General features: G+C 39.2%; 1 protein-coding gene across 10 annotated transcripts in view; it reads left to right on the top strand.

The window, feature by feature from the left end:
* MID1 (midline 1) overlaps window positions 1-26,801 on the top strand; it is a 654,743-nt gene that overhangs the window by 623,077 nt on the left and 4,865 nt on the right. For 8 of the 10 annotated variants that reach the window (XM_063721012.1, XM_054544081.2, XM_054544080.2 and 5 more), the window contains 4 exons: window positions 2,383-2,510; window positions 7,286-7,429; window positions 17,415-17,576; window positions 22,090-22,297. In XM_063721012.1, the coding sequence (XP_063577082.1) occupies window positions 2,383-2,510; window positions 7,286-7,429; window positions 17,415-17,576; window positions 22,090-22,297 (642 nt within the window). 10 annotated transcript variants of the gene reach the window in all.

The raw sequence follows: 26,801 nt of genomic DNA, 5'->3' as shown, positions 1-26,801 counted from the left end.
GCCAGACATTATGACAGAGAATTAATTGGCGTTTCACTTTGCAGTATCTTTTAAGAGTTCAAATGGCACCTTAGCATTTCTTTTAACTTTTCTGCATCGATGCATATATTCTGGGCTCTTTGGTGTGTAGCATAGTTTAAGGGCTTCATAAATATTTGTTGAGAATAATCCTAGGACCTCTATGAAGTTTAAGGACTTTTTGTGTTCATGGGTCATAAGGAAAGCATTTTTAAAGTATAACTTGACCATCAGTCAAAAATGCCTAGCAACCATCTCCGTATCCATCAGTCCAAATTAGCAGCTGTTGGTAACAATAATTAGCCCAATTCCCCAGGGTGCAATATTTAGTCAACAAAAGCACTCAACTCTGCTATTTACTACTTCTTGGTGAAAGGGTCAGGAGATACAGTTAGATTCTCTACCCTCATTCAAACACTTGAAACTCGTTTCCAGAGCTTATACCTCTTCACTTGCATCTTTCAATCCCAGTATCATTACATTTATGACATTGTTGATTAGCCTCTCTCCTTCCCTCCTGTACAACACTGAAAATCTGCCAGAGATGCAACTATAGAAACTGTATTTCTATGAATTTTGAGCATTTTACAGGTATATTCTTTTTTAGATGGGTGAAATTTACACAACATAAAATTAACCATTTTAAGGCTGGGTGTGGTGGCTCATACCTGTATTCCCAGCACTTTGGGAGGCCAAGGCCTCCCAAACGGTGATCGCTTGGGCCCAGGAGTTCAAGACCAACCTGGGCAACATAGTGAGACTCTGCTTCTAAATGCACGATTCGGTGGCATTTAGAACATTCACATTGTTGTGTAGCTACCACCTCTATCAAGTTCCAAAACACTTCCATCATACCAAAAGTAAGCCTTATACTCATTAAGCAGTTACTCCCCATCTCCCCTCCCCTCTTAGCCCCTAGCAACCATGAATCTACTCCCTGTCTTTATGAATTTTTGCCTTTTTTGGACATTTCATACAAATGGATCATACAGTATGTGGCCTTTTTGATAGCTTCTTTCACAGAGCATAATGTTTTTAGGCTTTATCCACATCGTAGCATGTGTCAGTGTTTCATCCCTTTTTATGGCTGAATAATATCCCATTGTATAGATATACCCACAGATGTAATTTTTAGAGCCAATATATATTACATTTGTAAATCCAAAGCTTTAAGAGCCATTAAGAGACTCAAAAGGACATATAACCCTTGGAGTAACTGGCCTGAAATTTTTCTAGACGAAATAGAAGAGTACAGATCTGAAATTCTCCTCCTTGCTGCCGCCAGCTAGCTTTGTGGCCTTGTGTAAATGAGCATCAGTTTTCTTAATTAGAAAATAAGTAACTAGATTTAGTACTAAATTGTTTCAAGGTTGTTTCTTTCCTCAAAAATTCCCAGCATCCTACGCAATACTCCGCATATAATAGCTCTTAAGAGTGTTGTTTATGGAACTTAACAAAATACCAAACTCAACAAGATTTCTAGTCCAGCATCATTTGATATGCTCAGAAATGGTATGCTTCATGCCACAATTCTCTTGTTTTTAAGAGAATCACTTGCATTTTTGAATCAAAGTGTTCATTATTAATAACTGAACCTTCCAAATGAACCTGAGAGTACATAGAAGGAGATTGAGACACACTAGTGCCTTGCTTTTTAGTTTATACATGAGAACTCTAACCAGAAAACCTAAATGAAGAAGAGAAATAGTGCATCCACTGGGGGAATTTGTGAGAAAGCTCATGAATATTTTCCACAGCATCTGCTGGGAATGTGGTGCAAGAAAATGAATACAAAGAGAAAGAAAATGAGCCAGACAAAAAACTCCCTTTTTAATGTTTATTTTAGAGAGAGGCTAGTAATTGATTAAACTAATCCAATATCTGGAAACATTCTTTTTTAATATTCACTTTGCCTTTTATGCAGTTTGAAATTTTGGAGACTCTCCTTTGAAGTGGAGCAGGGTTGTGTCTGAAAGGAACAAACGGTTTCCCAGACAGATGTGTGAAGAAATGCCTGGAGCTACGCGCTTCTTGCTGGGGTTAGATGTGACCGGGCCAGACTGTTAAATACACAGCAACATGAAATATGAATATTCTTTTGCTTTCACAGGGAATTTTTTTCCCGATAGTAAAAAGGAAGAGGGCAAGCCATTTTGTTGTTTTCTCCAATTCCTTCACTTTTTTTAAAGCTTGCATTCATTTGATTTATGTTACTGTGTTGTGACATTTTGAGATGCCTCTTAAAACTCATGTGTAAAAAAGCACTTTTTAAGAGATATTTCTTTTCCTTTTTTTTTCATTTCTATGCAGTGATGTTGAAAGTCATCTTGACATTTCTGAAACATTGTTTTGTTTGCATTACAGAGTCTCCATGGCAACTGCATCCTCCCAGGTTCTAATTCCTGAAATCAACCTCAATGACACATTTGACACCTTTGCCTTAGATTTTTCCCGAGAGAAGAAATTGCTAGAATGTCTGGATTACCTTACAGGTATTGTCTTTTATGTTCTCTTTAATATTGTGCACACTTAGTGATATAAACACTTTGCCACCAGATCAGTTATTCCCCAATAACCAGAGGAATGGGCTTTTGACCTAGGAATGGCACTAATATTTCCATAAACAATTTGTGTGCATTGCCCTTTGTTTTTCATCAAAACAACACAGCCCATTACTAAACTGGGGACAGGAGAAAAAGGAGAATCTCAATCATTGAAAGCATACTTACCACTGTTTCCCTCACTCTCAAGGTGTGGGTGCTAAAAATAATATCTCTCTTTGGTATTTTTCATATCACAGTAGTAAGTGACTCACAATACATTAGCAGAGAAAAAATTGGCAGCTAACTGATTGGTTGTCTGTACTGCTTCATCTCCTTGTATTTGTGATCTTGTTTTAATTTGCACAACACAAGTTGAGGTAAAGCATTATAATCCCCATTTTGCAAATGACAGAGATCAGCCGTCTTGCCGGAAATCAGATAACTAGGGAATGACAGAATTAGAATTTGGCCGAGACCTGTACAAACTCCAAAAACTTCTGCTCTTTCTAGTAAAAGACTGAATTTTATCTTGGCAAATGTCACCATGGCAAAGGTCACAAATTTACATTGGAATTCCTAGTGCTGTGTTTCAGTGTGCTTCCTGGTTGGTGTTTTGTTTTGTTTTGTTTCTCCCTTGGTTGAGCTTAAAAAACAACAACAACAACAAAACAACAAAAACCTCAGGCCACTCCTATTCCTAAGCATGCTTCTAAACTTTTCTTTGCTGTCAACTTCTAAAGCAGGAACTGAGAACATTCACTGGTAGAACTTGGACTGTTTAGACAACCTTATTTGTGTTAGCCAAAGCCACCAGTGCCTGTGACTTCAGGAAAGCACAGTGTACACAGTGAAGCCAGATGTGCGCTGCACTTAAGACATACAGCCTTCAGGAGACCACGTCTCTAACGTAGCGTGACATGAGCTTCGCAGTTCCAATTCTGTGTGTACATGTTTGTGAGAAAGCGATTGAACAAGGTGGAGCAGGAGAAAGGGAACACTGTGTGATGTTTGTTTTTACAGTCTGTGGATAGAAGGCCAGGAGTTCTATATTCAGGGAGCATTGTACCCAGAAGATGAGCATTTTTTCTTTGCGAGGACCCAATGTGCTGTTTTTAGCCTTTCTGCATTGTCAAGCAAGGCAGGCAGGCATTCCACAAATTTCTTATCTTATGTAACTCTCTCTTTCAAACATACCACTCCTATTAAGGAAGAAAGAAATTGACTAAAAAAGCATTTACCGTATGGAACTAAACTTGGTTTCAAATATTTGTGTACATAATGCCCTCCTATTTAAGCTTTTAACTCTGAGATTTATTTAAACTGACACTATCCAATAAAACTTTCTATGATGATAGATATGTTCTATATCTGTACTATCCAGTGTTAGCTGCATCCCACATGGGGCTATTGAAAACTCGAAATGTGGCTAGTGAATTTTTACTTTTATTTAACTTCAACTAAATTTAATTGAAATTTAAACCACCACATGTAGCTCGTGGCTATTGTATTGAACAGTGCAGGTCTAGACTTTCTCTAGCTAAGCTGTTTTTCACAATGGCATCCTGTTAAAAATCTCCTTTTTCTTATATCATTTGCGAATGAGTTTAGTTGCAAGCAACAAAAAATCCAACTAGCAGTGAATTAAACCATCAAGGAGTGTTTGTATTACAGTCACAGAAGAGAAGCCTGTGTTCCAGGGCTGGGCAGTGGTTCAGTGATGACCTCAGACCCCAGGCTCTTTCTTTTTTCCTCCTCTGCCGCCTTCATTGTGTTGCCTTTTTGCCACATGATCAAAACATGACTACTCCACCTCCAAGTGTTGTGCTCAAGCTCTAGGCAAAAAGAAAGGGGTGGAGGGGAAACGATGGACAAAATGCTCTGCCAGCAAAGTTTGTTTATCAGAAAAACGAAAAGCTTGATCAGAAAACCCACCTAGCAAATTTCCACTTATGTCTGGTGGGCTGTATCTGTGTCACAAGGTCATGTCCAAGGACAGAAAAGACTGGAAAATTAAGTATTTGCCTAGGCACATGGCCATTCTGCCCAGAATCAGTCTTATTGACAAGAATGTGCCCTTGCCATTTCCCAATAATTATTTCGTAGTATTTCAACAACATATGCCCATTTTAATCTCTATAGGAATGCAAAAGTATTGATTAAAGGGGAAATTGTGAAAGTAGTTTAGACTGAATTGTAACGTACACCATATTTCATCCCGATGGCTGTTTATTTCAAACTAAAGGCCATATGGGGTACCTGCTATTATGTCTTCTGAGCTGTCAACCCCAAATACAAATTCATTCCATTTCTAGACATAACATCGATCCTGACCATAACATATGATGCTTGGCTGATACTGCCAAGTCCAAATAGTTTATGACATTTGTAAGCAGGAAATGAAGTGTTTGTGGAGTATTAGCCCACCATTCCTTGGGTGGTGTTTGTGACAGAGACAAGAAAATAACACTTCTGGTACTGATTCCATGACTATTGAAATTGGCAGCATGCTGCTGTTCTCATTTACACTAAATTCAGTATTGACTTCTCAGGACAAACTCGTTGGGTTTATAGTCAAAATAAGGTTAGCCTGTCTCATTGTAAAAACAAGATTTTTTTTTTCCTATGACATGCCTCTAAGTGGTATGTCAAGTTAATAACCCATAGAGGTGACATTTGCTTCCTGATTATGGCTACTACCATGTGTCTCCCAGCTACTTGCCTATTTTGAACGTACGTTTTCTTTCTATTTAATCGTATATTGCAATACAGAAAGAACAAAATGTTTCTACAATGGTTGATGGAGAAATAATTCAATGAACTGTTTAAATTGTGAGAGAGTAAGTATTTCTTCACTGGTCCATGCAGGAGTGATCCCACACCAACAGGGACCACACAGACAATAATGAGCACATTTTACGATGCAGCTGGACCTCCTCCGTGGAGTGCATATCCTGATTGGTGTCACTGATTCATGCACATCCAAGTCATACCACATGACACTAAATCTCACATGTGAATACTTCAGGAGACAGATGTACAAATACATATTCAAGAAAGAATGCTTTAAAGGTTATGTAGAACCCTTCTGTCTTAATGCACAGTTTAATGCCATGCCTGTCACGTTGGAGGTGCTCAGTAATGTTTCTGGAATTCAGAACCAATAGATAAAGCTAAGCTAATTGACTTAATACCGTAGACTTGCTTCTATGATACTTGTCCTAGAGGTATATTCAAAAAGCAAAGTGAAGACTACTAACGCAGAGTTTAAATTTACATTTTCTTTCTCTTTGGGTTTGCTTAGGACTTATCAATTCTAATCATAATTTAGAGCAGGAAAGAACTCTGAAATAGTATAATCAAAGGTTGCTCCTAGTTTGTAGAGTGCAGGTATGTTTCTCCTTTTGAAGTTAGATTCTAGTGGATAGAAGAGTGGAAGTAAAGGCCCTGGATCAATTCTCTAAACCAGAGGTCAGCAAACTTTGACTGCAAACCACCAGAGAGTAGACACTTTAGGCTTTGCAGTCCATATGGCCACAACTACTCAACTTTGCTGTTGCTCCAAAGCAGCCATAGACAATACATAAATGAATGAATCTGACTTTGTTCCAATAAAACTGTATTTACAAAAACAGGCAGTGGGCCACACTTGGCCCACAGTCACAGTTTGCCAACCCCTCCCTCTAAAATATTATTTACAATGCAAAGCACTCATTTTCTCATATTTTCCTTGCTCACATACTCTTCTCATAAAACCAGTTACTGAAATCAATTCAGTAGAAGTCATTTTAAACTCATTATTTTGGTAGGACTTAGACTTCTCTGCTCCAGAATGTGTTAAAGAAATAAAACAGCAGCCTTCTACAATGATAAATTAACCAAATGCCAAAAAAAAGTTTTTTCCTTGGGGAAGGAAAATGTACCTTTTAGGTATGATTGACTATTAATCATGGTCTTCTGAATTTGAAATATCGCATGAGTTGAGAAATGAGAAGAAAATAGGGCTGGACAGTAAGTTCTTTTTTTTTTTTTATGTAAGTCATCGAAACATCTAATGAAAGAAAAATTCAAACAATTATGTGGCTGATTTTTTGTAGGATAACAAACAAGTATTTTTTCAATTGGGTGCCTAAATATATAAGTATCTGGCACCACGTATTAATAGGTCAGGGGTTGGTGAACTTTGGGTTACAGCCCAAATCTGACCTTCCACCTATATTTGTAAATAAAGTTTTATTGGAACCTGGCCATGCCCACATGTATAAGTTGTGACTGTTTTCATGCTACAATGGCAGAGTTGACTAGTTGCAACAGAGACTGTATGGCCCACAAAGCTGGAAACATTTACCATCAAGGCCTTTACTGAAAAAGTTAGCCAGCCTCCCAAAGTGAATGCAACTATGAAACTTTATCTTGTTTACTTTTTATTTGACAAGTTTTCCTTCATGCACAAGAAAGTATTATTTGTTTAACCTCCCAAACATATTCTCATGATCTCATGATAAACACAGAAAGTCCATACTGGCTGACTCTAGTCACACTCCTTATTAAAAACAAAAGCAATAACCAGCCAATCAAATATTCTTTAGATTGGGGTCACCATCTCTAGGAATAGTAGTCCTGATGGACCTATTGAGAAAGACCTGCTTAACTGTCAAACATCTCCTCCGAAATGGTATCCCAGTTGTGTGTGCTTTTTCACTGATAAGCATTCTTGACCCCCACAGCTCCCAACCCTCCCACAATTAGAGAAGAGCTCTGCACAGCTTCGTATGACACCATCACTGTGCATTGGACCTCCGATGATGAGTTCAGTGTGGTCTCCTACGAGCTCCAGTACACCATATTCACCGGACAAGCCAACGTCGTTAGTGAGTATCTCATGGCCTATTTATTTCTCTCTTTGGTGGCTTTCTTCAGATTGATTGCATTCCTGAATTTAAACATCAAAGGAAGACAAGGAAGGAAAGAACACACAATATTTATTGACTTGTCTTTCTTGAACAAGAAAGTGATAGCACTCACTTGTACTACACTAGTAAAAACGGCTGGCTAAATATTGATGAAAATTAATGACCTTTAGCAAACCACATGGATGTTAAGGGAAAGAAGCCAGAAAAAAATATATGTAGAGAGAGAGAAACAAATATATATATATAGAGAGAGAAACAAAGATATATAATATATATATAGTATTAATCCACATAGAGGTTCATAACTTAAAGATCAAAATAAACTATTTTGCTTAAAGAAACATTCATAGGTGTTAAAACTATAAACCCTGGGCAACCTGGTGAAACCCCATCTCTACAAAAAATACAAAAAAAGTACAAAAATTAGCGGGGTGTGGTGACACACACCTGTAGTCCCAACTACTCAGGAGGCTGAGGCAGGAGGATGGCTTGAGCCCAAGAAGCAGAGGTTGCAGTGGGCAGAGATCACACTACAGCACTCCAGCCGGGGCAACAGAGTGAGAATGCTGTCTCAAAAAAATAAAAATAAAAAGTCAGGATGATGGCTGCCTCCAGGATTATAGGGAAAATGGCACCACTGGAAAGAAATACACGGGGGCTCTTGGGGTTAATGGCAATTTCTAGGTGAAAGTTACATGCTTTAGTCATTTTATCATACATTTAGTTTTATGTACTTTCCTGAGTGTTACTTCACATATTTTAAAAGAAAGGATTTAATAAAATAAATAGCCAAAGAATGTTAAATATCTGGTCCCATTCAGAGGAGAGCTGGGCCCATCACTTAAAATGTTAGTAACTGGCCCCACTTGGGAAGAATTTCCAACCTTACCTGAAACATTAGAGGTGCCCCCTCTCACTGAGGCCTATTTGATATCTGGCATCAGAGATAACTTGGTGATTTCAAATAGCAGTAGTAGCAGGCCACAGAGATGATAATAGAGGAAGCAGTCCTCCAACCCACAGAGTTATTTAAATTGAACTGGGCAAATGGCAATGGACCAGAAGACATGGCTTTTCACGGGAGCAAGCTTGAAACTTCTTTAACAAAGAAAAATACAATATGTCAAAATAGAACAGAATAGAATAGCAGTCATGTTTCAACAAAGAGATGTTTTGAATAAATTCATATCAATTTAATGTGCTTTTATTATATAAACCTTTTCTCTCTTAACTACAAACTGTTCTTTCCTAGCACAAGTAATTCTGAGTCATACGATGCTTAACATAGAAATTTGATTTAGGATTAATTAAAAGAGTGATGCAGAAATACACCAAGTTCTAAGGGTCTAAAGTATAAATGACGCATACCAACAAATGGCTCCCCCTACCTTCCTCATATCCACTCTCCCCAACTTCTCCAACTTCCTCTCCTCAACTCCCTCACCTTCTACCCTATAATTGGCCTGTCTTGGAGGAAGCTTTTATTAAAATCTTGCCATTTACCAAGAATGTGTAATTTTTAAATGAAAGTGGAGAAAGTCATGAAATGTCAAGAACAGCTCTGGCAAGCTGCCTGAGTCAGTAGGGAATACAGAAAGGTCAGAAATGGTGAGTGGGACAAAAATGTCTTGGGGGAAGTTGTGGTTAAACTAAGTCTTGAAAAAAAGCGGGTGCATTTTAGCAAGTTAAGGCTGTACCGGACAGCTATGTCGTCATAAGCAAACCTATCAAGATGTAACGTAGCAGGGCATATTGGGAGGTCTTGCCTAATTAAGCCTGGCTGGTAAGTGAGGAAAGGGAGACAGTGAGAAATGAAGATAGAGAAATAGAACCAGGGCTCAAACCTATATTGGCCTAGCTCCAAAAAGCACATGTTCTTAATCCTTAATCCTCAGTCACCTAATCCTAATTCACAGGCAAGAGCTAGATTGCAGAGGGCTACCCAGGCCATACCATGTTTGGATTTTACCCTGTGGGCTTGAGAGTCATGCATGCCAGTAGTGTAATCAGAGGTATAATTAGAAGGTGACTCAGGAGCACTGTGGAGAGTGGAGAGGAACAGGGCAGGACTAGAAGCAGAGACATCAGCTGGGAAGTTTCATAGTAATTCACTGAGGCAGAAATAGCCAGGACCTGCAAATGGCACCAGCATCAGAGATGGAAAGGAAAAGATAATTTCCAGGAAGGCTTCTCTGCATCTGGCCCATTTCCCTGGGAAAAAATCATCACTGTCCTCAGATACTTGAAGTGCTTTTTGGGGCAAGTCGGAGAAGGACCGTATAGCAATGGTTTAGTAACATTTTGCTCTCCTTCTAGGATTTTGAATTCTTCTGGTATCATTCCTCATTCCTGACTCTATATGCCCTACTGCAAATCATAAAGAAATACTAATTCTCTAAAATATTTTTCTATATGTGCATATCATACACAATGCTTTACCTTGTTTTTTTCAATAAATATTATGTCTGAGATATCATTCCATTTCAGCACAAATAAAGAACTGCCTCATTCCTTTTTGAGGCAGTATCATATCCTATTTTAAAGATATGCTCTAATTTATTTATCGCATCTTCTATAGATGTGTATTTAGCTTGTTTCCAATCTTTGGCCCTTACAAACAATGCCCCAATATCCCCAAGGATGTTCAAGATATCCTTGACTATCTCTCCTTCCACACACGGGGAATTATATCTGTAGTATAATCTCCTGAGGTGCAATTTCTAGGAAAAGATTATTTGCATTTAATTTTACTTGACATTGCCAAATTGCCCTTCAGAGAGATGACATGATTTTTAAATGCATTTTTCCAGCTGTATGAGCTTATTATATTTCACTGATCTTGGCTACATATACCATAAACTTAACATGGAATTAAAGTCTAGTAAAATTTTAAACCTTGATTGTGCTTCACCATAAACCTGAAACACAAGTTAATCTGTGATCATACTAAATAGTCACTCCTTCATATAAGCAGTGATTCTCAACAAGGGCAGTTTTGCCCCCTAAGGGACATTTGACAATGTCTCTAGAGACTTTCGGTTCTCAAAACCTAGGAGGAGGGTGCTATTGGCATCTAGTGGGTAGAAGTGAGGAAAGATGGGAAATCTCCCACAATGCACAAGAAATCCCCCAACAACAGAGAACTATCTAGCCCAAAATGTCAGTAATGTCGAAGTTGAGAAACCCTAATCTAAAAACAAGGTAAATGTATAATATCTACATGATTACATGCTAAATACTGAGACCATAACACACTGATCCACACACACTGCTATACTATGTAGCATGGAAGGAAAAACACAACAAAAAGGGGGGAATATAATTAATGTATTTTGTCTTCACTTAAGGAATTGTTTTCTCAATATTTTGTGATTAATATCACTAGCATATTTGGGATAAACTGAACCGGGGATTGTATCAAACTTGAAGAAGATGAAATTCAAAAGATGATCAGAAATTCCAAGGTAAGAGAAAAGAAGCACGTGAAGGTCTGAGAAGAACAGGTAGAAAATGGAGAGATGATTCATTGTAAAACACCAAGGGAAGGTTCTCTGAAAATACATAGAGGACTGATAGAACCAACGTCTGTTGATGAGTGAATAGTCTAACCAGAAAAAGAAAACATTTGGAGTTATTTTATACCAAAAGAGTGGTTCTTGGCCCATGTGAGAAATGCTATATTTCTCTCAAATCATTTTCGTCTGATTCAGGAAAAGTGCTACCAGTTTTCTATTGCTGTGAAACAAATTTCCAAAAACTTAGCAGTTTAAAACAATACCCACTTATTATTTCAGTTTCCATGGGTTAGGATTCTGGCATAGTTGAGCTGGGTCTTCTTCTTAGGGTGTCACAGTCTGAAATTAAGGTGTTGGCTGGGCTGCATTCATCTGGAGACTCAACTAAGGAAGAATCTACTTCTTAGCTCCCTCCATTTGTTGACAAATTTGTTTCATTGTGGTTGTGGAATTCATGGTAGCTTGCTTCGTCAAGGCCAGCAAGGGAGAGAGTCTGCTACTTCAAATCTGTCACCTCCAAACCTGTCTTTAAAGGACTCACTTGATTAGGTCAGACCCCCCCAGAAGAATCTGCTATTTGATGAGCTCCAAATCAAATAATTAGGGACCTTAATTATATCTGTAAACTCCCTTCGCCTTCACCTTTATCATATAATGTAATATAAAAACAGGAGTAATAAAAGTGATAGACCTTTGTCCTTTGCCATATTCTGTTGGTTAGAAGCAGGTGACAGGTCCTGTTTACACTAAGGAGAGCATATTACACAGTTACGAATACCAGGGAGTTGGAATCCTGGGGACCATCCTAGGGCATGTCTTCCTCAGATGGTTATGTCTCTCTTGAAATTTCTTTTTCTTTTTTTATTCTTTCATATATATAGATATATAGATATAGATATAGATATTTCAGACAGTCTTGCTCTGCTGCCCAGGCTGGAGTGCAGTGTCACGATCTCGGCTCACTACAACCTCCACCCCCGGAGTTCAAATTATTCTCCTGCCTCAGCCTCCTGAGTAGCTGGGATTACAAACATGTGCTACCACGCCTGGCTAATTTTTGTATTTTTAGTAGAGATGGGATTTCGCCACGTTGGCCAGGCTGGTCTCAACTCCCGGACTCAAGTGATCCACCCACCTTTCCCAAAGTGTTGGGATTACAGGCATGAGCCACTGCACCCAGCCCTCTCCTGAAATTTCTTAAATCAAATCGTCATGGGCATTTTGGGAGTACATGTAGCCTTGGCCTTGACTGACGGGCTCTGTATCCGTTGGCTTTTGCTGAATAGCCAACAACCACAGGGCCTAAGTAGAATTCATATTGCTTATGCATCTGGAGTCAACTGAGTGTCAACTAGGAAGCCCTGCTGATCTTGGCTCCCTCACATGGCAGACTGATAACTGTGGCAACCCGACTGCTGCACATCTCTCTCATCCTCCTACAATCCAGCTCAAGTCTGCTCTCACCCTGATTGCAGAGATGAAGGAGTAAAGGCAGGCCCAATTACACACATTCTTTTTAAGCCCCTGTCTGTGTCACATTAGCTAACATGAGGTTTGTCAAAGAAGTCCCCTGGGTGAGCCCAGAGTGAGAATGCAAAGACCTACAAAATTACAAGGAAGGAGCAAGGAATTGGGGCCAAAAGGCCCTAACTCAATACCAGAGCTTCACCTCATCCCCAAAATGAAAGGAAGATATTTATTGCCTGAAACTTAGGGTTTCTCACTTGGCTAAACTGTGACCAACTTGATTTCTGTGCTATGTGCATCGAAAATAATACCAAACATGATGCATTAATAGAATAGATGATGCAAAAAGGTCATGCATAAAAGAATTCAACAAGAGCGAAACTACTGAGTATAATGAACTCAGAACTTTATGTTGGGTGATTCCAGAGATGTTTTGTTCCCAGAAACCAGTTGCCATAAGAAAAGAAATGCAAATGGCTTAGTGAAGATTATCAGCCTTTAATGCATAGATGCCAGAAAGGCCCATTCTCCCAGGATGGAAGAAAAACAGTGAAACTGCTGGTGCTGACTGAACTGGGATACTCTCACCGGGTTGTTTGTATCAGGATGTGTTCCTCCCTTGATGCCCATTAAAGCAGAATAGTGAAGTCCTAATGCCTACAGGATCAATTTGCGACAAAGAATTCATTCAGATAAAAAGCTAACCGAGATGCAAAGATTTTCAAATTATTTTCTTCTTAGATATTTTTCACATTTGTAGTGACCAAGGGAGACCTGGATTTCAATCTTGACTTTGGACCTCACTAGCTCTGCAGTCTTGAGCAAATTATTTAATGTCCTCCGAATCCGTTTCCTCATCTGTAAGAAGGGATAGTGTTTTAACTTCACATGGTTGAGATAATAAAAGTAAACACCTTAGTCTTGTATTTGCCACAGTGGTAGCACATAGATATTCAAAGTTATTATTCCTACAAAAATACGGACTGTACTCGCCCCATAATTGCATTTTAAAAGAAAGACCGATTTTGCAATTTTCCAGGGTTATCTACATGATAGCTTTTTACACAATCATTATGTGAAAGGCTTTCTTTGAATGTTGTTAAATAATCTGTCCTATTATTTGGAGAAGTATCCTTTGCAGGTGTTGTATTGCGTGACAAGATCTAATGGTAAAACTCTACTGAAAATGAGAAGATACAATGCTCAAAACCTGGCTGTAGCTCCTTATGTCACTAGAAAATCTTTTACTGTCTCTAGGTCGTGGTTCCTTCACTCATCCTAATAAATTGTAGTTAATTGCCTTCAACTGGCGTTAGTGAAGGAGACTTAGATAATATCTATGGAGCTTTTTCAATCTTACGAAAAGGCCCTCACTAATGAAATACATACATTCAAATGCAAAAGTAATGACATTAATTTTTATTTTTTATTTTTATTAATAGAGTTATGACTATAGATGTTAATGAATTATCAATAACTAGATATTTATTTAATTTTACAACGTTTGCCACGTTTTTTCTAAAACTACTTTTGATGCTTCATTTTAAATCTTAAATTGGGTCCTTTCCCCAGCAGCCTATTCTTATTCTTAGCAGAAATCAAAAGCTGCATTTTTTTCAAGCCTTAATGGCTAAGTAGTTATCTGTTTTTAATTTATTGTAGTCACTTAGAAAACATTCATGAAAATTATTAAACATATACTACTTTTACAGAGGAGAAGGAAAGGAATGTTCACTTCTGTCCAGTCTGTTGGAAGTGACAAAGGATGTTAGAAACCAGTGTGCAGCCTCTCCTAAGACTGTCCATGTCATGTGACATTTTTACACATAATTTTTTTGTGGCAAGATGACAGTTGCCATACAAGGCTCTGAAATCCCAGATGTAATTAAGATCTTATAATGAGCCACATTATGTAGGGAAATGCTTCTAACCCATTGTGAATGAAAAAAGTGTATAAAATCAAAAAACTCAATTAGGTTTCATTGTGGACAGATTATTTTCCAAGCTCCATTGTTATTTTAAACTGAGTCGGAGGAGTTGAATGTTGGAACACCCTCAAAGATGATTGAAAATGAATTTGGAGAAAAGTGAAGTTTCAATCAGGATGGTTGTGTGGGTGTTTCATAAAGAGATGAATAAAACCTGGTCAAGAGTCCTAACACAGTGGGGTGTCAAGGCAGAGAAGTCTTGCTTAAGCAAACTCAGTGCCATATGCAAGAAGTTAGGTGGTGCTGGCGTAAGACCAACACCGGTAATGGTGCACTCCAAGTCACCCCACTTACTCCAGCCCCCAAAAGAAAATTGTCAATGTTGCTTTCCTGGCATTTTTAATCAACTTCTCAATTATTATCTTGGCAATAATAATAACATAAAGGTAAACCTAAACAGTAATAGTTGTTAGTATTCATGAAAGTAGATTGTCCCAGTATAAAGCTAACCAATGAAATTTTACTACTTCATAAACATTTTGTTCTTTTAATTTTCAAGGAAAAAAATAGGGACCTCTTCAAAATAATCAGGATAGTCAGAGTCCCTTTTTGTTTGGAAAAGGTTTCTGAAACATAAAATCTTTGTTGGGTTAAGACTTTGGATTTTAGGCCAAGTTACAGTTTTCAGCAATTTCAGACATCTGCTTTATGATGTTGCTGAAAGCGTTCCCCCACCACATTAAACCCAGCTTTTGGGTTGTACAGTGATGTAAAGTTTACTGAAACATTTTTACACTTGCTTTCTTTGACCACAATAGTCATTTTATTGTAACATATTCAATTAAACAGGAACAGTATAAAAGCAGTGAAATTGATACGATTCTCATTTGAATCTACTGAACGCCTTAATTGTTCTCATTTGTGGCTGACTGCCATTGACAAAGATCTAGGAATATGAGTACACTATCCTACATAATAGAAAAGCTAATTTTTTGTTTTATTACTATTGTAATAATATTAAATACCTAAAGAGAGTTATAGGCCTCTTGGGGCCCAGAACTCAGAGTTCAAAATGACCCTTCTTTGATTGGATCAAAATCTAATATTTGGCTGTGGCATTATCCAGAAGTATGGAGTTTATTATAGCTATGTTCAAGGAAAAGGTAAGGTGAAGGAAGATCAGAAGGGATATATAGTAAGAAGATTCCCATGTTACTAAACTATTTGTGGATGTTTTCCTGCATCATATACAAATGAGAATTGGTAGGAAAACAGAGGGCTAAGAATTAGAGAAAATAAATTTGGGGAGGAGGGATGGATTGTGCCTCTTATTGCTCTGCTGAATCTCCAAATATAAACACGCACACACTCAAACCCTTCTATGAGTCCTAAATTACATTCTTGCTTCAAGCTGGCTTTTTCAAATCTGGCAGTCCACTGGCGAAAATGTTTGCAGGTAGGAAAAAAAAAAAAAGAGGCAACAGAAAATTCACAAGACCAAATATATGTGTGTGTGTGTGTGTGCGCGTGTGTGTATGTGTGTGTGTATATATATATATCTCTTTAGCTATCTTTAGATATATACATACATACATATATATATATATATATTTAATTCACTGATGTGTACTTGAAAATACTATGCACCCAAGATGGAAATCATATAAGGTGAATTTTTCAACTGTGACAATACCACGAATAATTTTTAACTCAAAAGATGGAGTAAGTATTCAGTAAGATTCAAAGACAGGCTTCGGGAGCCTGTGACTACCTTGAAATTCTATGCAAATATTTGTGGTTTGGGTGTATATGCATTTGTGAATTTCGTTCTACAGAAAGGTTTTATTAGATTATCAAAGAGGTGAGACCAAAAAAAGATTAAGGAACTGCTTCTTGAGAATCTGGTAAAGTATAAGTTGCCTCAAGATCAAAGGAACTAACCCTTTGACTTGCAAATCAATTGAAAGAGGAGTGGGGTGGTGGCTTTGGAGTCCTCTGGAAGTGGAGGGGGCCCAGCCCTCTCCCAGGGACCACTGAAGGAAATTCAACAGAGTCAGGAAACTTCTTGACAGCCTGGTCACCAGGGGTTTGGAAAAAGGTTCCATTTGGAGTGGAGATTGATGGGTGGAAAAAGGAGAGAGGGGAGTTGGACCTGATACCAAAGAGATATTTTCAGCCATCAACCAGCTGCAAAACAAAATGGACTTCCTTTTCCTACATATTCTTCCAAGCATCATAAATCCTCGGTCTGCTCCCCAACCCACATCTTGCAGGATGCAGCCAGAGCAACAGCTCCACTCCACTCGGAAACCAGTCACCCTAGGGATGCAGCTGGTCAAAAATCCCTGTGGATGCTTTCCCAAGATCTGCACCGGACCCTGAGCTGCTCAGAGGTGTTGCTGCTCCAGAGTTCTTAGGAATAGGTCTCCTACATCAGTTAGTTACAGCCACACTAATACAGGATCACAAACCATCCTGATGATCATTTCTTAGCTTCCCTGTTGGAGGTCGGTTGGGGTTGGCTGATCTCTGCTTGGTTCACTCCTGCACTGGCTGGGTGTTGGCTGCATGGTAAAGCTGTTCCCTGTCTCATCCTGTTGGGATAAACAGACTATCGTAGGAATATTTTCTCCAGGGCAGTGGCAGACACAAAGGGTCAACGGAAACCCTCAAGGTTTTGTCATGCCTACTCTTGCAACTAGCACATTGTCATTTCAGCCTCATGCTATTGACCAAAGCAAGTCACTTGACCAAATTCAAAGCCACATGACAGGGAAATATATTGCACCTCTTTAGAAGGAGCACCTGCAAAGTCATTTGGGCCTGGATATACAGGGCAGGGAGAATTTTGGAGGCAAAAATGCAATCTGCCACATCTACGTTAGTGAAGTCAGTTTTTCATACATGACTACCAGGACAAAGCATTTCACTTACCAACTCTATTCAAATAAATGGAAATTATTCAACCTAAAATTACGCAAACATTGCTCCCCTTGTGCCAAAGAACTGCACCATGTCTGATTGGCTTTGCAGGTCTGTGTAATTCGGCTGATAGCTGGATGATAGTACCCAACATCAAGCAGAACCACTACACGGTGCACGGTCTGCAGAGCGGCACCAAGTACATCTTCATGGTCAAGGCCATCAACCAGGCGGGCAGCCGCAGCAGTGAGCCTGGGAAGTTGAAGACAAACAGTAAGTGCTGTGAACTCAACAGAGCTGTCATGTCTTATCTGCTCTTCTTTCAGCTGACTCTGTCCCCCTTTCTTTTCCTTTTCTCTGTCCTGGGTATCATTGACAGCCCCCCAAAACAAGTAAAAAGCCAGTGTGGAATAATGGAGTTTGCATCAGGTACCTCTAGGTTCCAAAACTGATTCTATTCCTTCACAGCCGTGAGGCCATTACTCTCTCTGCACTTGAGTCTTCTCATTTTTTAAATAAATATTCCTGGAGGCATTCTTGTGAGAAGTAGAAGTTGTATATATAAGACCTGACCCACAGTAGGGGCTCTGTAAATGGTGGATAGTGTTATTTTTCATAGCAGAATAGCCAACTAATCACTCTTCAGAAATTCTTTCTTTTATTCTAGAAAACAGTCAAAGTCTGTGGTTCTCAATCAGGGACACTTCTTCCTCCCCCTCCACCCCACCCTACCGGGACATTTAGTAATATCTGGAAGAGGTTTTTAGTTGTCACATCTGGGGTGGATGCTCCTGGCACGTAGTGAGTAGAGGCCAGGGATGATGGGAAACATCCCCAATACACAGGACAGTGCGCATCACAGAGAATGATCTGGCCTATATGTGTGTCTCATGATACTGTCATCTCCCTCTCTCTGTCTCTGTCCACATGTGTTTTGTTTTATCCTCTCTCCTTTCTTTACATCCTTTTGATCTAGGAATATTATGTTATGTAACATGGTGTTTATTTACATAAGACCTCCCAAGAGAAAGCAAATTGGAGTGTGTTGGTATGGCGCCATGTTGTGAGGTTGCCAGGCAGTCAACAGGAACAATTAAGCGCTTTTCAAGGGGAACCCTTATTTAACCTATATCCTTGTTTCTCAGTACAAGTGTTGTGTTGTATCCTAGAGGAATGTGTTGGATCCTAGAGGAAGAACAAGGGATGTAAAGAGAGCACTGAATTAAGAATGAGAAGACTGTGGCTTTCCCACTTGGCACCCATATAGCTATATGGCTAGTTTCTTCATATTTTTAAATAGACTTTTTATTGTGGAATAGCTATAGATTTATAGGAAATCCATAGATAATACAGAGAGTTCTGTACACCCTTAACCCAGTTTGCCCAAATATTAACATCTTATGTAACCTTGGTACAGTTATCATAACTAAGAAATTAACATTGATGCATTACTCATAACTAAACTCCAGACTTTATTCAGATTTTACCAGCTTTCCGCTAATGTTCTTTTCCTATTCCAGGACCCAATCCAGGATCCCACAATGCATTTAGTGTTCCTTCAGTTTTAAAATGGGAATATTTTAACAACTTGAGGGTTGTTATGGGTTGTCAAAAAGACCATCTCAAAGTAATTCTAAGTAGATAAGAGAATATAACATGATGATATGTTTCTTTACAGTCATACAACAAATGGCACAATACCTATGCACACTTAGATCAGCATTATTTGATTTGCATTTGAACATGTAAATATTTGTTCCTTCAAAAGATATGTTTGAGCACCAAGTGTGTTTGGGATGCTATGCAAGATGCTAAGGATATTATGAATATCTTCAACTCCCTAAGGTGTGCTTCTCTCAAAAAGGTCATAGACTATTGGGGAATAAAGCACATTGATCCTAATTAACATTCAATGTGTGAAATCTCTGACTGGAATAACCATGAGAGGTTCTAAGTTGACAAAGCCAGGGTGCCCCAGCACAACCTTGAGAGGCTTTCCAAGGTAGGTTAGGAGCAGGGGATGTGAGGACACAGTGTTCCATGCAGAAGGAACAGCATGGGCAAAAGCCCAGAGACAAGGAGAATGTATTTATGGAACAGAAAATTGATCCGTGTGGTTAAAGTGTGTCTTAGGTTGGGAGGATAGGTGAGCCAGGAAGCTAGAGACAAGAACAGATTGTGAAAGCCTCCTGGGCCACACCAGGGAGTTTCTTTGTACACCAATGATTGGTGGAGAGATTGAAGAGTTTAAATAAAACAGGCAGGATGAAAATTTCCATGAAATAAAGCTCTCTTGCACTATGATGTGGTGAGTGGATTACAAGGAAGGAAGACTGGCTGCTGGGCACAGTATCAAAAGATTATTGAAAGAGTTGTCCATATAAGTAAACAACGGCCTGAATAAGAGTCGTGTCCCATACAAATATTATAATGAATTATTTAGTAAAGTAAGCTAGTAATCTCTTTCTTGAACTAATTTGTCTTCACTGAAGCAAAAGCCTTGAATTTGGGCAGAGTAGGTAGTGGTTTATTTGGGAAACACATCTGAGGCACGGGCAGAATTTGCTCACCAAGACTGCATGATTCTGCTCCACACATGCGTGGGTGAGGGTGTGAGCCAAGGCAGGCAGGATGTTTGAGGCAGTATCTCACCATCACAAGGCCGGTCTTTCCAATGGCTCTGACATTCTGATACATCTCACCAGAAGGAGGCCGAGCAGAACTTGGCCTTCATTGTAAATGATGGGCGCCATTAAGGAATTTCTTCCTGCTCTGCCCGTTAGTATCCTATCATTTTTAATCCGTATTCTACCTTCCACTTTTAAAAATTGAAATATTTTAAGCAAAACTGTCTTCATACTCTTCTTGTCTTAGTTCATAGTTTATCTCTGATAGTTGCTAGCATGACCATTCCTAAGGACTTTTTTTACAAGTCAAAATTTAAACTACACATGTAATCCAGCAGATCTTACGGCCTCTGAGAATGTCCAATCCCTGCTCAGCACTTGAGGGTTTTCTCTGCTCCCCCTTTAAAACTTTTTTTATTATTTTTTTGAGACAGTGTCTCGCTCTGTTGCCCAGGCTGGAGCGCAGCGGCACGATCTCAGGTCATTGCAACCTCTGCCTCCCGGGTTCAAGTGATACTCGTGCCTCAGCCCCCCGAGTAGCTGGAATTACAGGTGTCTGCCACCACACCCAGCTAATTTTTGTATTTTTAGTAGAGATGGGGTTTTACCATGTTGGCCAAGCTGGTATTGAACTCCTGACCTCAGGCGATCCAGCTGCCTTGGCCTCTCAAAGTGCAGGCATTACAGGCATGAGCCACCAGCCCAGCCTAAGCTTTTCTTTGATATGTACAGACATAGATTTCTAAAACAAAAGCCAGCTAACTGTAGCTCAAGGGCCAAATCTGGCTGCCTGATTTTGTAAATAAAGTTTTATTAGCATATAGCCACGCCCATTCATTTACCTATTGTCTGTGGCTGCCCCCTCACTATAGCAGAAGAGTTGAATAGTCACAAAAGAGACCACATGGCCTGGCCTGCATAGCCAAAACTATTTACTCTCAGGCCCTTTGCAGAAAAAGTATGCTGGTCCCTGACCTAAAAAGAAAGGATTTTAGAGGTGCTGGTGTTGTGTTTGTATCCAAGAGGCAATTGGAAATCCTTTGGCCTACCCACATGTGACAACACACACTGTCCTATACTCACTGGGTCAGTTTCTCGCCCAGCATCGTGTATTGCCACAGTTGAATTTACCAAACCTTTTCCTGTGATTGAGAGCTGTATACTGGGCAGAAGGAACCTGCCAACTGCAACAGTGGCTGTGGAGTTTGGACACCATGGCATTTGCATCAGGTTGTAACTCATTTCCTGCCTTTAAATGCCTTGTGCCCAATGCAGTGTTGAATGACAGGCAGTACTCCAAACCAGTATTGAGTTGTCAAAGAAGTAACAACTATGACAAAATGTCCAGGTGTGACTCTGCCAAGATTTTTTAGTACTTAAATCTTTAAGATACAAATGTGAGTAATGAAATAGAGAAGGCCTTATTATATATAAATAATTTCATGAGTAGAAAACCCAGGCGTTACTATCACATTTTTTCCTAATTTTGTGGCCTGAAAATTGTATTCTCATCCTAAATTCCTAAGAGTAATGCTTTAATTTTTAATAAGCTCAGAATAATATAAACCTCTAGAATATTCTGTATGTTAAGACCTAAGATGATTTGTTTGGTTTCTGGTCTGAAGTCTATTGAGCATGAATGCATCTTATGCTGGATGGAACACTGCAGTGGTTGAAAATGGAGTCTTCATTCATTCCTCCTTTTTAGGATGCTATCCAGCCAGTATGTACCTGTGCTGCTTGTGTACACCTGGAATCCATGAAGCTAGCTCACACTATGTTTACTGGCTAAGCCTTGTCCATGCTGTCGTTGAATAGTTGGCATGCCACCATTGGATCCCTATCTTAGAACTGGTAGACTGAAAGCTTATGAAGGCAGGAGCATGTTCTTCTTCACTCCTACTGTGTACTATACTTTACACAGAGTTGCTGCTCTCTATTGTCTTTTGAATATTATGAAAACTTTGCAAGCAAATGTCTTTGAAAGTTGCTTATAACGTTTAAATTACTATGAAAATACAAGATACCACTTTGTGATAGGAGGCATGGCTCAGGGAGGGCTGGCTTGTTCCTGTCTTTTAAATCTGATTTTGAAAATATGCTATTGTGATAAAATAAACAATCCTCTTCCTCTTCCTGTTTTGTGAATTTGTTTTCAGGCCAACCATTTAAACTGGATCCCAAATCTGCTCATCGAAAACTGAAGGTGTCCCATGATAACTTGACAGTAGAACGTGATGAGTCATCATCCAAGAAGAGTCACACACCTGAACGCTTCACCAGCCAGGGGAGCTATGGAGTAGCTGGAAATGTGTTTATTGATAGTGGCCGGCATTATTGGGAAGTGGTCATAAGTGGAAGCACATGGTAAGCAACTTATTTCTATTGTCCTGCAGTTATAAAAAGGCACATCTCATTCTGTACTTAAGAGAATCAACCCATACTGAAATGCATCTTAAAGAATAAAATGCAGAAAAGTTGTATTAGTCAGCTGTTGCTAGGATAATGCTGCATAACAAACACCCCCAAACTTAGCAGATTCAAACAACCACCATATATTACTAATACCCACATCTGCGGGTTCTCTGTTCAAGATTATAGAGCTCTGGTCATTGGAAGAGCTATACCATGCTAACTAACACTGCTCTTTCATGCCATGAAACATGGGTTGGCAAACCACAGCCCATGAGCCAAACCTGGCCTGCTACCTGGTTTTGTCAATAAAGTTTTATGGGAATACAGCCAGGTCCATTTTTTTTACATATAGTCCATGGCTGCCTTTCAGCCACAACAGCAGAATCGAGTAGTTAAGAATCATATGGTCTACGAAGCCAAAAATGTTTATTTTTTCTGGTCCTTTCAAGAAAAAGTTTGCCATTCCCTACTTTAAAACGTCACTCTTCATCATTATACAAAACTAATTTCTGTTGCCTTGTGTGTTTTATGGTTCTAGACTGGACCAATTAGTGCAAATAGCTAAGGGTTGAATAGTGGGGGTGAAGCAGTGATCATAGGCTGGGAATAATTTCAAAAGGCCTGTTAGATCCAGCCTAGTGACTTTAGCCCACTGAGTTCTCTAAGAATAAGGGCAAAGGTCAGGACACAATTACATTGGAATTAGTTAACCTTGCCTAATCCACAGCCACAAACTGCACCCCTTTGACCGTCTGTCTCACAAATGCCTGCTTGCTATTGATCAAAAAGGGAGCTATTTTATTTTTATTTAACAAGCCCTCATATGGTACAAGTATGTGCCAGGCACTGGTCTAAGCATTTTACAGATGTCAACTCATTTATTCAGCCTTACAGCCCTACATAGGTAGGTGCTAATATTATCCACTTTACTGATGAGGTGACTGACTGAGGTGTATGCTGAAGATCACAGGGTTACAAAGCTCACAGGTGGCAGAGTCAGTAACTCTGCAGTCAAGGGTCAGGCTCTTAACCAGCAGTCCACAAACATTATCTGTAAAGGGCCAGAGATTCAATATTTCTGGTTTTGCATGCCAAATGATTTTTGTCACTAATACTCGACTCTTCTGTTGTAGTGGGAAAGCAGCCACAGACAACACCTACACAAATGGACATGGCTGCGTTCCAATAAAACTTCATTTATAAAAACAGGCAGAGGGCCAGAGTTGGCCCCTGGGTGGTAGTTTGCTGTTCCCCGCTCTTAACCACCATGCTATGCTGCTATTCGCAAAAGGGTGGTGTATTTTTGAAATGCTATAATTAATTACTCTCTAGGGTTTATGATAGTGTACTTAATGAGTGATAGCTGAATCCTTGCTTTAAAAAATAAAATCAACATTCAAAATTGCATAGCCTGAAGATGGTGAGTATAACAGTGTTTCTTTCAATATAAGCATGATAAAACACTTCTTATTTATATATAAAAGAAACCTTTCCATTCAAACCTATGCAACTAATGTGACATGTCTGAGTCCCTTATATTGTAGGTGGAAATTAGCCAAAAATCTAAGAAGTGAATTGTAAGCTTCCCATCTCTCCCAATAATGGTACATACTATATTGGCTGAGCGAGTAGGTTTTCCTTTGTTGTTATCCTCATAATTCTCTTTGCCTAGAAGATTTTTCTGTTCCAACATCCTGCCAGAGGATGGAGGACAAATCCTTCACCCCACTAGGCTCTGGGCTAGATTGGCATTTGCAATTTTTAGCTGCAATGGGGCAAAATTAAAGCACAAAGGAAAACACAATGGATGCCGGTACAAAAAAGCAAATGTTTCTAGTTAATTAATGTGCTGTATTAATCTGGGATAGAATCCAGGGTCTAAATGATTATTACTCTATTAATAATTATTTATGATAAATGAAACCTGATCATTATGATCTCATTGCCATTGATGAATAGTTTGCAAAATTCCATCAGACCACTTCAGTTATATAAACACAGATCAGCATTACCTTGAAAACACCCTCCAGATGTCAAAACTAACTCATGAGGGGGAAAAGAAATTCTAAAATTAATTGCTACACAATTAATCTTTACAAACCTGTCAATTTCAGAAAAATCTTCATGTAGAAAGTCACTTTACATTTCCTGGGGGGGTATTAGCAAGGAAGGGGCGCCCCCTACGATTAAGTGCCTGTGACATCTTGATTTGCAACAGCTAATGACGTATATTTGCTTATGAAATATAGTCCTGACTTTAAATTGATGCGTACATTATGATCTGTGCAATGGGGCATGTTAACATTGCTCTGAGAGACATAATTTTTATACTTTGAATTCTCCGTGTCTCACTGCGTAACTTAATGGAACATTACATCCTGCTTGCACCTTTCAAGCTCAATGGAAATATGTACCTAGTTTTACAGATTAATGATACTATAATGGTATTTTCCTTTGCTTAATGGAGTATACACTTAGTTATTTTCTTACTCTTTAATGCTAATGTGCACTTGGTGTTTTATGAAATGGTGTTAACTAAATGAGTAATAACGGGTTCATGCAAAGATTATTAAGACCAGAAGGGGTGGGGGCAGCATACAACTCTGGATTTTGCTCCCAATTTTAATCTTCTGTTTCTATTTGCTACATGTAGTCAGCCATACCTGCCACAGCTATTTCATAGGGTTCAGTTAAGGTTCAAATGGGAAATAAACATCAAAGTAATAAAAAATAAAAATGCTGTGCCACAACAAGGAGGAAACAATACAGATGTGGCGATTTTGTGATGCAAATACAGGTTCCAAATTGTCTGAAAAATGGAAATGGTATTCACTGGGGTATACAGAACGTTTTGGAGGGGGTGGGAGATACTGACAATTGCAAAATGAAAACCTTTCCAAAATGTATGTATTAGTCTGTTTTCATGCTGCTGATAAAGAAAGACATAACCAAGACCGGGCAATTTGCGAAAGAGGTTTATAATGGACTTACAGTTCCATGTGGCTGGGAAAGCCCGCAATCACGGCAGAAGGCAAGGAGGAACAAGTCCCGTCTTACATGGATGGCAGCAGGCAAAAAGAGAGCTTGTGCAGGGAAACTCCCCCTTTTTAAAACCATCAGATGTCGTGAGACTTATTCACTATCACGAGAACAACACTGAAAGGACCTGCCCCCATGATTCAATTTCCTCCCACTGGGTCCCTCCCACAACATGTGGGAATTCAAGATGAGATTTGGGTGGGGACACAGCCAAACCATATCAGTGTATCAAACAGATGACATTTGAGACCCTCGATGCACTCCGCAGAAGAAGGGAGCCAGAAGCTTACAGGACCCTGGAAGGGCTGGGGCATGAAGTCAGGGAGTCTGCTGCTCTAGTTCATGGAGTCATGATGAGCTGTAGCTGCTGCAAAGTTGCCCACAGCACAAGGCAGGTGTACTCAGGTGCTCATCTAGCAAGCTTCCACCAACTGCACGTCTACTGTCTGCCATCAGGAAAGCGTGTTTCCCCTCCTCTAAGCACTTCTGGATCTTGTGCAAAGGCATCACAATAGCAGAGCCTGACCCAGACTCCTACAGGAAAGGGGATTCTGGGAAATGCAACTTGGATTCTCCTCATAAGCAGGAGAGGATGGACGAGAGGGAAGAGAGGATGCAACATTGATGACTGACAGACAGGCCTGCACACTGGGCTTGGCAGATTATCAATTCCATCCTTCTTTTGGCTTTAGTGATGGCATGTTGTGTTAATTTTCTTTTTAAACACACCACTCTTAAAGTGATCGATTGTATTTTAAGTCCAGTGTGATTTTTTTTTTTTTTACAGAATGTCATTTTATTAAAGACCCATGAAATTTTTCTCTCTGCATTGGGTAAGGTACCATATGTTAATATCCAATTAGACTGGTTTCTGCTATAACATATTAAAAGTTCAACTGTGAGTCATTTACTCTTTATTAAGAGTGATGGGTTTTATTTATCTTAATAACTGAAATACGATGAATATTACAGAGACATGCCTCAGAGGGGTAAAAAGAGATTAAGAAGCTTAGAACATTATAGAAAGCATTCTTTGGATTCTTTTGAGCAGCGAGAGAACATTTAGAATAACCAGAAGATCCGTCTGCTCAAACACGTTCAGAATTTTTTTTCAGTATAGTAGGGAATATAATCAGAAAGGCTCTTGGCAGTGATGAACTGCACAATTTCTGGTTACGGATGGCATTGGAGAATGTAGTTCGTGTTTGTTTGTTTGTGGGGTTTGAGTCATCCTGAGTTCAAATTCTGATTCTGGTACTTATTGTTAATATGTGCCATCAGGCAATAATCATAAAACAGCAGTTACTGAACATTACATGCCAGGTCCTGTGCCTAGGACTTAACGTGTATTCTCTCCTTTACTCCTTAAAATAACACTGCAAGATGGAGACTATCATTGTCCCTGTGGTATACATGA

The sequence above is a fragment of the Pongo abelii genome, chromosome X, assembly GCF_028885655.2.
Source record: "Pongo abelii isolate AG06213 chromosome X, NHGRI_mPonAbe1-v2.0_pri, whole genome shotgun sequence".
In the NCBI taxonomy this organism is placed as follows: Eukaryota; Metazoa; Chordata; class Mammalia; order Primates; family Hominidae; genus Pongo; species Pongo abelii.
The sequence above is the reverse complement of the archived record's forward strand: the minus strand, read 5'-3'. Positions and strand labels throughout refer to the sequence as shown.